This window comes from Peromyscus californicus, unplaced genomic scaffold (assembly GCF_007827085.1).
Source record: "Peromyscus californicus insignis strain IS unplaced genomic scaffold, ASM782708v3 Scaffold_22__1_contigs__length_63687245, whole genome shotgun sequence".
NCBI lineage: Eukaryota > Metazoa > Chordata > Mammalia > Rodentia > Cricetidae > Peromyscus > Peromyscus californicus.
The window spans coordinates 35725581-35742863 of record NW_026294525.1 but is presented as its reverse complement, the minus strand read 5'-3'; the positions used below and the strand labels follow the sequence as shown (position 1 = coordinate 35742863).

At 39.4% G+C, this 17283-nt stretch overlaps 1 protein-coding gene across 17 annotated transcripts in view; it reads right to left on the bottom strand.

The window, feature by feature from the left end:
* The window catches only part of Ptprk (protein tyrosine phosphatase receptor type K), a 536300-nt gene that overhangs the window by 98829 nt on the left and 420188 nt on the right, over positions 1–17283 (bottom strand). For all 17 annotated transcript variants that reach the window (XM_052751263.1, XM_052751264.1, XM_052751253.1 and 14 more), the window contains exons 11-13: positions 15314–15419; positions 4331–4604; positions 452–488 (exon numbers count right to left, since the gene is read on the bottom strand). In XM_052751263.1, the coding sequence (XP_052607223.1) occupies positions 452–488; positions 4331–4604; positions 15314–15419 (417 nt within the window). The remainder of the gene's footprint in view (positions 1–451; positions 489–4330; positions 4605–15313; positions 15420–17283) is intronic.

Below are 17283 nucleotides of genomic sequence, written 5' to 3'. Positions count from 1 at the left end.
GTGTTCACCTGACTATGTAGACTCATCAGAGCTGAGCATGTTTGATCTGTCTATCACACAGAGGAATGGAGGTTTTGAAGTAAGTGACTTGTACTTTGAACTGTTATGGCTGAGTTTTTCTAAATAGGCTGATGGGCAGCATAAGCCCTCTCAGGCACTAAATGCAGGGATAAGCCCTGCTAACGTTTCTAAATCCATCTTCTTATCACAACAAGGTTCCTTTAGTCCAGCACTAGTGATGGAATGTAGGACTCTCATTTTGTCTTAAAGACACCCAAGTGAGTCAGAGAACTTGTCTGGGGTTTAACTGGGTGCCAGTACAAATACCTTGTAATAGAAACACCACATTTAATTGGCCTGAAGCAGGGAACAGAACTCTTTCATTTTTGAAAAGGAATAGAGAATGGAGCTAAAAATAAAAACAAAACAAAAAGCAAGCCAAGTCTCTTACCTTTTGTAGCAATTCGTACACACTGGGTTTTAGTTTCCTGGTAGAGTGAAATCAAAAGGAAATGATCAATATATAGACAATGTTTTTTATTCCATAAACTATTATTATAACTATCATGAAGACACACTCAGGGTTAAACAATCAGATGATGACTAGAGCATTATAATAATAATAAGGGCATTTCTTTCTCACCATATAGCCTTAGATAATATTTTAAAAACTTTAGGGAAGTTCCTAGTAATTTCTAAAGATATGTATATCTGTTTCACTTTGTAATAAAGCAAGTTGGTATGGCAGAGACAAGTTGTATGACCTTCTATTTGCATTTTTTGTTGCTTCTTAAGCTATTAGAAAGATCTATGTATCTGCAAGGCTAATATAAATCAGAACCAAATATGAATTTAATTTTCATCCGATAGCTACAGACGTTGAACAAACCTGAACATTATATACTCTCACTTGGATCTCGGCAAGACTAAACAGCTAAGCGATAGTTGTTAAGCAATATCATCAAGACATCGCATAGCAGTTTAAATGTAATTTACCTGTCTTTTCCTTCCTTTAAATTCAGCTGTCAGCAACTAAATGTTTTCCAACACAGTTTTTTTTTTCCCTACCTCTTCTTACCAAGGTAGATAGAGAAAATAGAAACAGCAGGAATTATTAATCCTGTGTGGTACAAAGAGACACAAGGCCCACAAGCTGTCTTGGGCTCTGGTCTCCTTCTCAGACACCTACTTCAGTCACAGTTTATCTCTGTCTACCTTTGCTTTCTTTCTTCCTTCTCTTCCTCCCCCTCCCCCCTCTTTCTTCCTCCCTGACCAAGTCTCGTTACATAGTTCTCCTCCATGAGTTTTTCCTTGGTCTCCCTACAGATAATGGAGATAGGATAGTAGGTATCTGGCCCAGCAGTTCTGGGTATCTTTGAATATTCAATACCTAAGAAGAGGCACCAAAGCCAGTAAGAAAAACAGGCTAGTGTGTCCACATCACTGTGACTAACACCACTAAGATCAACACAGCCAGTGTGCCTTGCAGACACTCCTGCCACGTGTCCCAAGCCCTACAGGACAAAGGCCTTAGAATGGTGTGTTTCTTTGGTCACTGTTGCTTAGGGACACTGGACAACACAGTTTATGAAGAGATTTGGGTATATTATAGCTGGACAGGGTTCAGCACACAGGCCCCTTCCTTCTGCCTCCGGGTATGGACAGACTGTTGTCCACAGGATCCTAATAAATTGCTTTTGTGCAATCCTGGATCTGTCTAATGTTGTTCTCTCAGTACCATCCTTCTACTTGCATTAGCCAGGGTTCACATACCACAAACACGAGTTTTTATGAAAAAGAGGCTGTCTTCAAGAAGCATTTATAACTCTATCTTCAGTGGTTTTATAGGTTGATAAATAACAAACCAAATTTATATAATTTCCTCCCAAGTATTTAGTTTGAAAGCATGTCACATGTAGAACTGGGAGAAGAAATGTGCATTTCTGTTTCATCACTGTGGCTGACCTTCAGAGTAGGCTGCAAGAAACTTCCAGGCGCCAGTGTAGACCCTAAGGAGTTCTGATCTCCTAAAAGCAGTCATTGCTGATTCTCGGTAGGCATTACCAGCCTCTGCTGGTGGGAGGCTCATCAATGTTAAAACTCTTTGTGGATGACACAAAATGTATCGCAGATACTCTAAACCCATGGTTCTCAACCTTCCTAATGCTGCGGCCCTTTAATACAGCTCCTCATGTTGTGGTGACCCCCAACCATAAAATTATTTTCATTGCTACTTCATAACTGTAATTTTGCTACTGTTATGAAACAATGTAAACATCTGTGTTTTCTGACAGTCTTAGGCAGCCCCTGTGAAAAGGGTCATTCGATGTCCAAAGGGTTCCTGACCCACAGGTTGAAAACCACTGCTGAACTTTGGTCAAATAGTGGTGTAGATTAAGAATGTCTGAGAAAATCTCCTGTGGGTTCATGCATTCATCGGCATGCCTGCCACACATTAGAGAGGTTAACAAGAGTTGATTTGGAAATTATCACCTCTTTGAAGATGAAAAGTCAAAATCGAACCTGAGTGCTATTTGTGTTTGGGGTGGGGGTGGGGCAGAGTGCTTACTAACTTTTATCGTGTCTCTGTTATGAACAACCTAATTAGACAAGTAATATTGAAGATGTGTGTGCTATGGTTTGTATCGATGGTTTGTTAATCTTGAATGTCATTTTGATGGGATTTATCACCATGGAAACAAACCTTTGGGCATGTCTGTGAGGTATTATCTATAAATTAATTGAAGCAGAAAGACCTACCCTAAATATAGATCTCATTACCTGATGGGCGGAGGGTCCCATGTTAGAGATAGATAGATAGGTAGATAGATAGATAGATAGATAGATAGATAGATAGATAGATAGATAGATAGATAGATAGATAGATAGATAGATAGAGGGGGGAGTTGGGGAAAACACCAGGATTCTTTGCTCTCTGTTTCCTGAATAAGGACCCATATGACGACTCACTTTCTCCTCTTGTGGCCATGCCTGGTACTCCATGGACTTACCTCTCAACTGGGAATGGAAATAAACCCTTTATCTCTTCAATTGCTTCTTGCCAGGTATTCTTTGTCACAGCAAGTAAAATAACTAAGACAAGTTGGTGTGGACTCTAAAGAATCGAGTTACAGCGGGGGAGAATGGGAAGGGTGGAGCATCTTCAACTATGGCTAGCCTCTGCATGGAGACTGTATTTAAAGGGTCTCTGGCATTTATCTTCACCATATACTAGACAATGACCATACTGGTAGGCAGAAAAATACAGCTTGCCTGTAAAAGCAGTATTCATATTGTCATGGCCCCGGTAGAAATACAAATTGGTTGTCTCCCAATTAAACCATTCTAAGAGCTAATATGACTCAAACAATTGGTTGTCCCATACTTCATATTGTCTCCCAGATGCCACCCATTCCACAAAACCAAACCATTTCTCATGTAGCTCCGAGTCCATCAAAAACGCCAGTGTTCATCTGGATTTGAAACTGTTAAAAGTTCCCCTTCTCAACATGTTTTGCTATCCCACCTGCCTTTGTCCAAAATAGAAATAAATAAATAAAAACAATGTAAGTTGCAGGAAAGAAAGTCTTTCAGAGGGAAACAGCAGGACAGCAAAAGGCTAGGCTGTTTCTCTCCACGTGCCCTGCTGTGCTTTCCTCTTCAATATTCATTTGGGATCAGCAGCGGTGCTCAAAAACAACTGTGTCCAAAATAGGAAAGGGAGGGACGGTCGGGGACGGGGCCAGGCAACTTCGGTAATGGCTCAGCACCCAGCCTTCGCAGGCAGCCTTCCCTTCAGCTTCTGTCAGCTGGACCGCAGGCGTCCCATTACTTTGTAATCAGAGGCTTGTTACTTGTTATTTACTATTTGGCTTGTACCCCCTGACAAGCTTAGAAGGGTTTATTAGCCCACTGTGGAATGTGTATTCTGTTTATCCTGAAGTAAATTTAATCTTTTGAAGCGGCCACAACTGAGCCAGGGAGGCAAAACAATGGCGGGAATTTTCTGGGGGTGGAGTCCCGTTGTGGCAGCACACCCACCTTTTCCAATTGCTTTGCTCACCCTTGCACTGTGGGCATTCCTGAAGAAGGAGCGAGTGGCAGCAGTTACTAGGAAACAGGGATCCTGTGAAATGCTGCTGGCGTGCAGCCTCAGCCCTTCACTCAGTGTGCACGTTGCTGGCAACAGAAGAGACGCTACACATCCATTTTCTTTCCCTCTCTTCCCCCCCAACCCCATTTCTTTGACAAACGCCACTGAGTGTTTATAAAACACAGCCGCAGCTTTACTTAAGATCAAGGGAAAAATCAGATCTCAACACAATCTCACCTTCTCCACACTGCTCATCGCTTGGAAATAGATGTTGTAACCTTTGCGGGGAGCCAGAGGAGGATTCCAAAAGCCTTTATAGGTCCTGTTGTCACCCACGGTGAAGGGAGCAGGCTCAGGAAGATTCCCAGGCGGGAGTTCTGCCGCAAAGTAATAGGGTGCACCCCCACTCAGGGCGTTCTGGTATGTGACGGGCACCTGGTAGCACTCCATGGCCCCGGCTTCTCGCTTGGTCCGATGTGGGTGCAGTTGCTCCACAACAATTTGGTAAGCACTTTGGGGAAAGGAAAGAAATGCTTGCACTTAGACATCCAACGCATTAAGACTTTTGAAAGAGGGATAAAGGGTTCAGAGTGGGCAGGCTGAGTCTCAGTGTATGGAACCGGCATTCAGCCTCTTTCCCATAAAATAATTTCTCGTGTGCTCTGCTGCCCTCGGTGCTGAGTTCCTTACCAAGGAATTGAGAAAACAAAACAAAACAATAACAATAATAACAAAAAAAAACCCACCATAAAATGGTTCACATTTTCAAAGACTGAAAACTAAGCCCCTCTTATAAGGACCCTGGCACTAACCAGCGTCGTATCCTAGATTAAGTTCTTTGTCTCCTATTTTTAAGGGGAAAAAGTTAACATTTCCCTGTGAAATTACATCAGGGAAGGCCCAGCTCCAAGGCACACCAGAATGATGGCCTCCAGGACACTCTGGAAGCTGTTGTCGGCAGTTGTCACAGGCTTGGGGACTCAGCGCACTGACAGGCTTCTCCACCTCCTGACCCGGCCTCCATCTCCACTGCCTCACAGCTATGCAGATCCAAAGTACAAGTGACATGCGACAAGGCGGGCACAGATGGACAGAAATCTGTCCCCACAACAGAAATAGACTGCTTCCTTCTTCTGGGCTTGTTAATAACGAAATGTTACAAATTGGAGAGACAGATGGCATTTGGCCTATTAAAACTGCAACCTGAACCACAAGTCCTTTTCTTTAAACACCTCAGAACTTTTCTACAATTGCGGTTATTTTATAGGGGTGATGAAGGAAGAAAAACCCCGCAAATTTGAAATAAAGATCTCTGAATCACTAATTATTCTTTGTCAAGTTCTCAAACTCATATGTCAATAATATCCTTCCTTTGTGGAAAATGTCTCATGTAAAAAAAAATAGGTTAAGAATATCTATGAAACTTGCCATTATTATTAATATATTACATGTACTCTTAGTGTACAAATAGTTAACATATTTTAGAATTGCTGAGAACTGAAAGAAATAAATTGTGGTGGTTCGTTTAAATTCCACAGGAATAAGCTGTGGGCGGGGCTCTATGTAAAATCTTGAGACCTTTAGGTGAATGTGCTCCATCTCGGCCTTCCAGAGGGGGGAAGACAGCCAGTATTCAACAGATCTGTAGTAGGGAGGAAGACTGTTTTTTGTTAAGAGTCTTCCAGAGAGACTAAGAGAGAAAACCAAGCTTGCAAGTAGAAGAATAAAAAAAAAAATTCAGGATCTAGAGAGAAATTCCAATTTAAATATAAGCTGTTATACCTAGAAGCAAGAGACCCCAGAACCTCAAATAAAGAATTAAATTTAATTTACAACTACAGTTTTATTTTCCTCCTAAATATTGAAGTTCCCTTTATTTTTCATCAAAATATTGCTAAAGTGTTAAAAGGTTGGTACCTATTTTTTTCTTGTTTGAGAAGGGGCGTAACTCATATGAATAGCAGAAACTGAGATTTGATCAAGTAACCAAGGCCCAAGTCTCTGTTATTTCAGACTGTAGATATGAAACCATTCTCTATACTTCTGCCAAGTTGGGTCACCAAGCTCGAAGGAAGGCTCCTGATAGGATGCCTGCTCTCTGCCTCATCGAGGGAGTGACATTTGTCAACTGGGAATTTAGAAAACAGCAAGAAAAGCCCTCCAGACCCAAGGAAAGAAAGAGCAAAGTTGACATACGCTTGCTAAGTAGACCTAGCCCCAATTTTATTTGGAATTTATCATCCATATTTATATGTTAGATGCTTCTATACCCTGTGTATAAATCCATACACACAGAGTAATAGATGTATCATACTCCCCAGACAAATCTAACTTTATGCTCTCACCCCAATGAACAATAATGACAATTCAATTATCTATCTTAGGTTAATCACCTAAACTAATCCTTGAAAACAAAATTCTTAATTTATCCCATACATCTCAAAAAATCTAGTATACATTATATATCCCAACTCACTTCATTAAACTGACATATTTAACATTTCATTTTCATGTTTTTCCATTTCAGTTAAATATAGGAAATATGCAAGACAGCCTGTAGCTCTCCGGTTTTATTTGGAGCAAAGCAAACGGTTACTGGGAGAGAGAAGGGAAGAAAAACAGGTACAGCCTACACTTTAGAGACTTTGAGTGTGGGTCCATCTGAGATAAAAATCAACAGCTTGGATCAAGCCTTAAGATTTGGCATATCCCATTTCAAAAGAAAGTTTAGAGTAGGGATGAGTCTTTAACGTATAAGATAGGGGCATTTCCCACTTATGCATGGGAATACTTTATTAACATGGACTTTAACTGTAGTGCATCTTTTATTTACTAGCAAAGATTATCCAAGAAATGAAGCCTATCTTTGTTACTGAGAAACTGGGGGAAAGAGATCTGAGTTCCTATTAAAGTTTCTGTGTGTCTTCCTTTCTTCCTTTGCGTGTTATGAACCAAATGTCCAGGACCCTTCTCCACAGTTCACCCGTGTATAATCTTTTCCACCATGTGTTGCCGTATTTGGAGATGGGGAGTCTAGGAAAGCAATCAGGCTTAGATGAGCGGGCTCAACAAATAATGATATTGCCATCTTGGACTTCCCTGTCTTTGGAGCTATGAAAAAAAAAAAAAATGTATGTTCTTTGAGCCACCTAGGATTTTGTTATGACAGCAAAGGACTGGTCATCTAAATGGTTTTTCTTCAGACAGCTTGCCTCCAAGATTACTATTATTATTATTATGACATTACTATTTGTGCGATGACTGAAGAAGTGAGAGGAGACAACAGGTTCTCATCCCACCTCCTTTCACTCCACTGTCCACCCTGCCAAGAGAAGCATCTTCACTGCCTTGGACTCAGCTCTGTGTCTGAGTAGTTTTCTGTCTCAGCAGTACTCACTCCATCAGCCCATACAGGAGCCATTTAATGTTATATTTAAGTGTGGTTTCAAATTGGATAATGGGCATCTAACTAGGCATTTGTAGCATGAACAAATCACTTTTGTTTTTTCTGGTGATGTCTTTACTTAGAATATATCCAAAGCATTCTTTTTTTTTTTTTTTCCCCACAGAAAATGGCCTCAGAAGTTCTCAATACTGTTTGAATAATGAAGATATTCTTAATTAGCTTTCTTCCTAGGAATTTGCATCTGTTTATTCCTTCACTGACTTTATTCAACAGTGAAGCACTAGGCAGTTCCATATAGGCACTGAAGATACTGAGTGAAAAAATACCCCATCCTCACCAACTTTCTATTTGCTTCTCTGTTTTTGACATTACCAAAATTCTTTCTGTTGTGGAAATGCTTTGTAGCCCTTAAAAATATGATACACACACACACACACACACACACACACACACACACACACACACACAGACACACACAGACACACACACTACCATCTTTAAAACCCCTCCACTTACAAACTGTAACTTTCCTTGGTTGGTGTCTACAAGAAAGCAACTCACGCCGGGCGGTGGTGGCGCACGCCTTTAATCCCAGCACTCGGGAGGCAGAGCCAGGCGGATCTCTGTGAGTTCGAGGCCAGCCTGGACTACCAAGTGAGTTCCAGGAAAGGCGCAAAGCTACACAGAGAAACCCTGTCTCGAAAAACCAAAAAAAAAAAAAAAAAAAAAAAGAAAGCAACTCACAAGGACATTTCTCAGCCACCTTAACTCAGCGTTACACTTCTTTTTCCTCCTTATACTTAAACCAAGTTCAGTTGATTTCACCATTTCTCTTTTATGACATAACTAGAAATACCTTTCTGGTTCATACCGGTGTTCGTTTGTTTGTTTGTTTGTTTCTGGCAGCACATTAGAAAACGCAAGCATATTTCCAGGAAACGACACTGGTCAAAAGTCTCCAGTGGCACTCTACTATCATTAATGGAGCACAGCCTTCAGGCCGCTCCGTGAGGCTAAACCCTTGTACACCTATTTCTTCTTTTATCCAGGCACACAGAAGGCCTGTGTATTATCTGTACTGGATTGACTGCAATTGTGGTGATTTCTCAAGAAGTGATTGCATACAGCAAAAAGTGCTATGGAAACAACTAAATATTGTTACAATGAGAAAGACCATAGAAGTTCAGACAGAACTCCAAACAGCTGATGATAAAGGGAAAATTTTCCTTCTCTGTTCAGTTTGAGAAGGTGTGCCTCAAACACATATCCCACTTCAAAAAAAAAAAAAAAAGAAGAAGAAGAATCTATTTTTGTCCTTGCTCACTTCTTATTCATCAACTCAAATTAATTAAAGGACAGAGAATAAGAGAAATCAAATTAGGTCTGAATTGACTGTTGGGCCTATGCTTTTGTTTCTTAATGTTTTTAAATTATTGAATGGAATTTAACTCTAGTTAAACATTAGTGGAGCTGAGGGCTCTTGTAATTCAAAATATCCCATAATATTTTAATATATTTGTTCATTGGCCAACCTTTCCTATTCATTAAAAGATGCTATTTTTCTCTCTGCATGAAGACTCTCAGCTGGCATTAACTAAGTCCCCACTTCTTGCAATCTTTCCTCATCTTTTAGCATGCCATTTCTTTCCTTTCCTTCATTTTATAAGTCAGACTCTATACTTTATACTGTGACTAATATTATACTGAATCCTTGTCCTTCACCTTCTCTCTTGCTCTCACTATTTTCTAAGATGTGTTATTCATTTGAAGCTATGACCAGTGTTATTTGCACACCATACACACTGTCCAAGGTTTCCTTAAAAATCTTCACAGAGTTAAGATCCTTCTGTCAAGAATAATTCTCTGACTGCTTCCCTCTCCAGTGTAGTCTTCTTGATCCAATGCATACGTACTTTGAGGTGAAGAAAATAGATGTAAAAGTCATAATTATACTAATTCTCTATAAAAAATGCAGTCATTAATTTACTGATACCATTCATCATGCCACAACCTCATTAGTCATAACCCTCAGGACTAGCCTCAGAAATTCTGGGGCTAAAACAGGACTACAGAATGAAATGTATTGCTTGCATGATGAACATGGTATGTTATGAACACAAGGTGGTTATACTGTCAAACATAGTGCATCTGATATGTCTCTTCCTTATTAGATTATGAGCTCATGAAAGACAGCAGCTATCCCATTTTTAACTTGAGTGTCCATACAGGAAGATATATATATATATATATATATATATATATATATATATGTGTGTGTGTGTGTGTGTGTGTGTGTGTGTGTGTGTGTGTGTGTGTGTGCGTGTGTGTGTATGTGTATATGTATGTATGTGTGTATATGTATGTATGTGTATATATAGATATAAAAACAAATTCACAATTTGTAAAGAAGGAATAAGTATTCTGAAGAAAGACGAAGCAGGGGCTGGAAGATGGCTCAGGGGTTAAGAACACCGGATGCTCTAGCTGAGGACTTGAGTTTGATTGCCAGCACCCACATGGCAGCTTCCAACAATCTATAACTCCGGTTCCCGGGAATTTGATGTATAATTGAGTTGGATGCTCACCCTTATATTCAGAAAACAACACAGAAAGATTATGTCCATCTATGTCTAGTTAGAATTCAAGTCAGTTTGTCACGATGGTAAGTAAGACAACCAAAAAGTACTTGCCATCTTTAAATATATGGGGTGAGACACACTGTCTGTCAATGGATGAAAAATGGCAGCACTAATGCTCAGCTGTGCATATGCCATGATGAGCCAGACTATCAGCATACAAGGTTGGCATGGATCACTTCTATATTCTGATCTGTGATTCTGCTACACTCTCTCTTAAAACAGAAAATTTCTTAATTTAAAAAAATTCTTGTTCTCACTGTAGTGCATGACTACATCCTAATTTCTTCACTAGAAATACATGATGCTTTGATCCAAAATTAGATTATACCCCCCCCAAAAAAATCATACTAGAATGGGTCCTTGACTACCAAAAATACAGAGTTTGTGCTTGGAAAATTTTGTAATAATAAAATATACATCTATTTATATCACCTTACCACAAACTCAGCATTAACACAAAGGAAATCCCTATGTTTATAATATTCTGCTGCTTAGAAAAAAATTAAGAGAAATTACTTTGAGTCATGGCAATGATTGTCAAGTGTCAAAAAGGACATTTGAAGTTGTAGGCAAGGCAGGCATCAAGTTTACATCTTTTGGATGATTATAAAAGGTTAATAAAAAATGTTGAAGACCCACATTTGCCAGGACTGAGTTACACGCGTTGTTCATTAACAGCCCCAGGAAGCTTGGTGCACAATGGGAAGCTGGAGAGGCTGGTCATGCTGAGCATATCATTTAGGTTGTTTGTAAACTGAAGAGTTAGTTATTATTTCTCTAGGTACCATGATCTCTCACAAATAAGATTCGTTGAAAATACTGAGAAGGCAGGCAAAATATACAAAGTAACTATGCTTTTTGGAAAAAAGATACATTTTTGATTTATTGTAACAAACTGAAAATACTAACCATTCTTCAATAACCTTGAAAACCAGAATTGCTGTTTTCCAGTAACCCACTCTTCTCTGTGCTGTGTCCCTTTAAGATGTGGTTCCGCCTCTCTTTCTTCTAAGGGTCACACACTTTATCTGCCCAAGACTAGTGTGAGACACACAGTGGTCCTTTCATTTCCAATGCTATTTGCATTATTATGGTCCAAGAACACTTTGCACTGGGACCATTCCAGTCTCTGCTCACTCTCTGTTTGTACCAGAGTGAGCCTTCTTTGTAAAGCCACCTTCAGTTTCCAAGATGACACTAAACACTCTCACTCCCTGGCCTCTGTTAATCCAGATTCAGCTGCTGTCAATTTGCCTACTCCAATGTCTGCTGTGGATAACTGATTGATAAATAAAACACTGATTGGCCAGTAGCCAGGCAGGAAGTATAGGCGGGACTAACAGAGAGGAGAATTGAGAGAACAGGAAGGCGGAGAGGAGGAGACGCCAGCCTGTCATCCAGGGAACATCATGTAGAGGCAGCAGGTAAAGCCACGGAACATGTGGCGACATACAGATTAACAGAAATGGGCTGAGTATAAGAGTAAGAGCTAGACAATGGTAGGCCTGAGCTAATGGCCGAGCAGTTTAAATAATATAAGCATCTGTATGTTTATTTTATAAGTATGCTATAGGACTGCCGAGACTTGTTGGGACTCGGAGAGAAAAACTCTAGCTACAAATGTCGATGACCTGAACTAGAACGTCACATGTCCTATCATTTGCTTTGTGATCTCTTGAAATGCCCACCATCCCTTCCTACTCAAAGTGAACCTTGGCTGGCCTCATTTCTTCTCCTCCTTAAAATGCCAGGTGTAATTCCAGACTTTCTCTCTCAGATCATTGCCTTCTAAGCAGGGCATCTGTCACACCCCACACAGGCACACATTGATGACTATTCCAGATATCCAGATTAATTCCTGGTGTGCAGAGATTGCTGTGGAATCTGTAAATTTATGGGAACCATTGGTAATTTTAGTGTTTTTTTTTTAAATAAGACTATGTTAACATAAATGTATAAACTGAATATCGAGGATTTCTTAGTTACTATAAGAGAGGATTTAGAATGGGAACTGGACATTAAGAAGACCAGGTGTCCCACCTGGACTAGAGTTGGGACAAATGGACAGTGAAATGCAAACCAGTAGAGGCTAACTGCATTCCAAAAAAGGGGAAATGGACCATGCAGGGTTAATGGCAGAGGACAAGTGAGATGCCTTCAGATTTAGCTAGAGGTTAAGAGAGTTGGCATTCTGGGGCAGACACCAAGCAGAATGGCAGCAAAATTTACACCAGAGAGGGTAACAACGCCTGAAGAAATTGAGCAGAAAGTAAAGCAGTTTAAGAAAAGTCGAAAGGCATGATGGGATCCAAGAAAAGATTTGTAGAACCAGACCATACTCTCCGTGCTAGGAAAACTGATGCCCTCAAATGAGACCATCACTTTAAAGACATTAGGACACTGGACTAGACTACCTCATGATCAGGCCTCAGTGTCTGCTTGGATGGTTGGATGGAGGAAGATGGTCAGAGGAAAGGAAGATGCCACCTAACTTAAGGATTCCAAAAGCAAGGGAGTCAAAGTTCAAGCTCAGCCAAGGCCAAAGTGCTGCCTGACTATGTAAGTTTAGCCCTGACTATTGGCTCCACCTGTGGACACACTGTGCAAACGCAGGGAAATGAAGATGCCCTTGACGGGATTACACTGTTCTACCCTTTTGGCAACACTCACCAACTTTGCCAAATGTTCATGTTAACTCATTTCTTACTCTAACAGTCTAGTACATAGTCACTTTCGTGTTTGTGCACACGGAGTGTGTGTGTGGCGTCTATGCAAGCACACACCCATACACATGCATGTGGAGGCCGGATGAGGTTGCTGAGTGTCTTCACCTCTTGCTCTCCACCTTACTTCTTGAGATAGGGTCCCTCACTGATCCTGAAGCTTGCCATTCCAGCTTTGCTCCTGATCAGTGAGCTCCTGGCATGGGCCTTTCTCTACTCCCCGATGCTGGGATTGGACGCAAATGTGCTCGTACATGACTTTCACAGGGTTTGTTGGCCAAGTCTTCAAACTCATCTCTTCTTGCACAGCATGCAGTCTGACCTCCTGAGCAAATTCTCTGGCCCCTCAGCTTGTTTTCTGTGCATTATTCATCTATACTGTATAATTTGGGGTTTCTAGCCACTGGGTTCAATTCTAGGAGAGGTCAAATGTGTTGCCAACAAACACAATGAAGGACTGTTCCATGTCAGGGAAATATAAATGACTATAAAGGATTATTTTTGTCTAGTTACTGGTTTAGACTATATGAATTCTTAGTAGTTAGAAATCATGTATACATAAAGGCAAACAGAAGAGAAGAAGACCTTTAATCATACACATAGAAAACACACAGAATTCCTGAACACTGTCTATGAGCTCAGGATCTACAAAATGGAATAATCTTTGATACCCTAAAAAACCTGGGAAGAACTACTGTTATATGTTATGTTATGGTCAGTGTATCTTTTTCTTTTCTTTCTTTTTTTTTTTTTTTTTAACAATTCTAAGCAGGGTGATAGGTACTTAATGGTCAAAGTTTGCAGAAAATTTTAACTAAGTAAACAAAGAGTCAGTCACATAAGTTATGTGGCACAGTAGTACAATAATAATGATAATAATAATACATGAAGTAAAGCTCAATTCATCCAGCATTTTTTAAATATCTAAAATATTTTTTGAGATTTTTATTTATTCAGGATTATTTGTTTGAATGTATGTCTGTGTACCACATAATGTACCACATGCCTGTGGATGCCAGAGAGGGCATCCAATTTACTGGGACTAGAGTTACAGACATTTGTGAGCCAACAAATGGGTGCTGGGAACTGAACAAGTTTCCTCTGGAAGTGCAGCCAGTTCTCTAACTGCTAAGCTTCTTTCCAAACCTTAACAAACTCTAAAAGACAAACACAAGGTCCTGGAACCCACTTAAAAGTCAAGAACAGACTGAACACCTATGAATAAAATGGCCCAGGTAGGGACATGCAAATGGCCACGATTACTTGTCAATAAAGAAGTATGCCAAGTCCAAGTGAACATGGCATTGTCTCTTCCTCATTACATCTGCCATCATAATGACTCACAGATCACTGATTCACAAACAGCACTGTACAATGACCGAATTTTCAAGTAGCTGATGTTTCAGAAGCATTCATGGTACAACCAACCTTAGCCACCTCTCTTGTTCCATGACGTGGTAATTCGCTGAGTTTTAGCTAGATGGGAATTAGAAGTTTTCTCTGTGACTCATGTTCTTATATCAACATATTTTTTAATTATAAAAAAATTGTACAACTCTGATGACAAAAGACATCAGTTATATCAGGTCAAGTATATTTGTTTTACATACAGAATAGAGATTAATCTGCTTTTTAAAGAATTTATAAACAGTACAACATAACTCAATTCTGCTGTCTGTAGTCTGATTTTATACCTATCTGATTTTCTTATCAATATTGATAACAAAATGACCACATATCTATTGGTTTCAAACAGAAGCTTGCTGAAGTCTTGGAGATTCATCTAATTATACTTCTTCAAAAATTTAAAGGCTGAAGTAATGTGACCTAATTCCTAAAAAGGACATGGATCAGTTTTTTTTTTTTTTTTTTTTTAGAGATTAGCAGTAATAGGTAATAGGAGAGATTTTAATATTAAAAAGGTGAAGGAACTAGTAAGCTGAACTTTAATATTTAGCATGGACTTTCTGATAATTTCAGAACTGAAAGGCCACAGAGGCTGCATTTGCTATTACTCTTCTGATCTTGTTCCCTCGGAGCTCCCTATTGATTCAGTCACTCCCATGAAATTAATCATAACAGATATACAGAGGTGGACAAGAGTTACTTCCTCACTCTATTCCACAAATATCTTCAACGCTTTTCCAGTACAGATGCCAACACAGGAAGTGAAATGGGGATGAAGGAAGAGGAAAGAAAGTATGATAGCCTCCCACAGCACAGAGAAGCCTTTAGAATTGTGCTCTTACCTCGATGTCTGTTTACCATCTTTGTGCAAATTTAAAAAAAAAACAGATAAACAAAAACAAAGGAAGAAAATCAAAGCATTCCTGACATTAATTGTGAAATGAAGGGCTTTCAGAAAAGAGCCGAGTTCTTTGGTGCTAAGCAACTGTAGGAAGACATTTTCCCCCCCGCTGGCCACTTTTCCTCTTAACGTGCCTCCACTTACCTGATAGGGGCACCTTTGGCTTGTGCGGGTCTCAATAATACTGTGATTGTGGTGGCGGTTTCATTCAGAGAGGCATCAACTCCTTCATAGTCAGGTAAAGTCGGAGCTGAGAAAAGACCGAGATGGAAAAAAAAAAAAGAGTTCAATCGATTCGTAGCAATATATTATAGGTTGCTATGAATAAATGATCTGACCCTTAAAGGAAAATCAATTTAGTTCCTAATTAACTGCAGTGAACCTTATTTTATAGCATGACACTGAACCTTAATCCTGGGCAGAAGAAGCTAGAAAGGCAAGGTTGTTGGATTTTAAAAAGCTGCCTGGGGACTCGTATCCATCATATTCCAAACACTGTGTACACACACTGATTTCAGCTTCCCAAAGTCTTTAAGCCACCAAGGAAGAAGGCAGGATAGAGGGACAAGGAGAGTCACACATGAGACCTTGGCTATGCATGCAGAAAGGAAGTAATGGACTGCTTAGTGGCCATGGCCATTCATGCTTGACAGGTGAAAGAATGGACCAATATTCTTCTCTGGACAACTTTCATGTGACCACAAGGGAAATGACTAGCTAGTCATGGTGAATTGGAAAGCAGATCCTAGTTTGTGGTTACTAAGAAATAGCATATTAATTGGCAAATAGTTAAAAACATATATTGTCAACGTGTTGGATAGTGTTTGTGTTCTCGTGTTTCCCAATCTTGAGATAGAAGAAATTTCAATTGGCTTTTACCATGTAGAAGGATGTTTAAGGGTTTAATCTACACTGAAACATGTAGATTATCAGTTAACCTTAACAAGTCAGGTCATACTTAAAAAAGAAAACAACAAAACTTCATCCACTCATCAAATGTTTTCTAAATGCAAAGCATATGCAAAGTTTTATGAGCTGTGATAAAGATATGAAGACAAAACACAGTCCTTAACAGGGAACCAAAAGTAAGAATTAGCCTTTTATGAAGCCAAGTTGCACAAACAGAAAATATACACACAGAAAACTCTCACATAATCAAAAGATTCAGACAGCTACTTTTGCAAAAAGTGGCACACTTTTATATAAATTAATTATTCTGTTAGTTTGTTTGTAGGGGTGTTTTGCCTGGATGTATGTTTGTGCACCACACACATTCCTGGCACCTGTGGATGTCAGGAGATAGCTTCAGATCCACCGGAATTGGAGTTAGATGGTTATGGGATGCCCTGTGGGTGCTGGGAATCAGAACCATATCCATAGGAAGAGCAGCTAGTGCTGTTAACAGCTGAATCATCTCTCCAGCACTCTCCATTAATACTTTAAATGCTGGGAAGTACAGTGACTAGAGCAAAGGGGTAGACAGCCACACATTATCTTAAAATTTATGCAGTTTCACACTAACCAGTTGTTCCCAAAGCACAGCAACAGGAACTAAGCTTTTAAAGTACAAGAAAATGTTCACTGTTTTTAGGTTGCAACAGTAAAATTGAAATTAAATAATTCAGAGGGGGGAAAAAGCTAGACTGGTGTTTTAGTCTGTAATTAGAAATTTTCTGTTCAACATCATGTTGAATAGGGTGTCTAAAACTTGAAAATGTGTGTGTGTGTGTGTGTGTGTGTATTTATATATCAGAAATACATAGTTGCCCAGTGTCTTCTGTTTTATAAGATTATGTAAATTTTACAGCAATTTCTATAGAGCAATTCAACTGTTGCTAAACCTAGAAGGGAGGAAGTTTGTCATGATATTCCCATCTTATTTTCTAACAAAGTGATTTAATAAATATTTTAAATTGATGATTTCCATTAGGAAGAAAAATGGCAGCTTAATATATTATCATTTCTTAATATAATGGATGATACTTTACAAAATCAATTTTACTAGAATACTAATAGAAATCAAATCATATGCAAATGAATATATTGGAATTTCTTTTATTCATGACATAAATTCTTAAAACTTCTATTTTATTTAATACATTTCCAAATAAAAT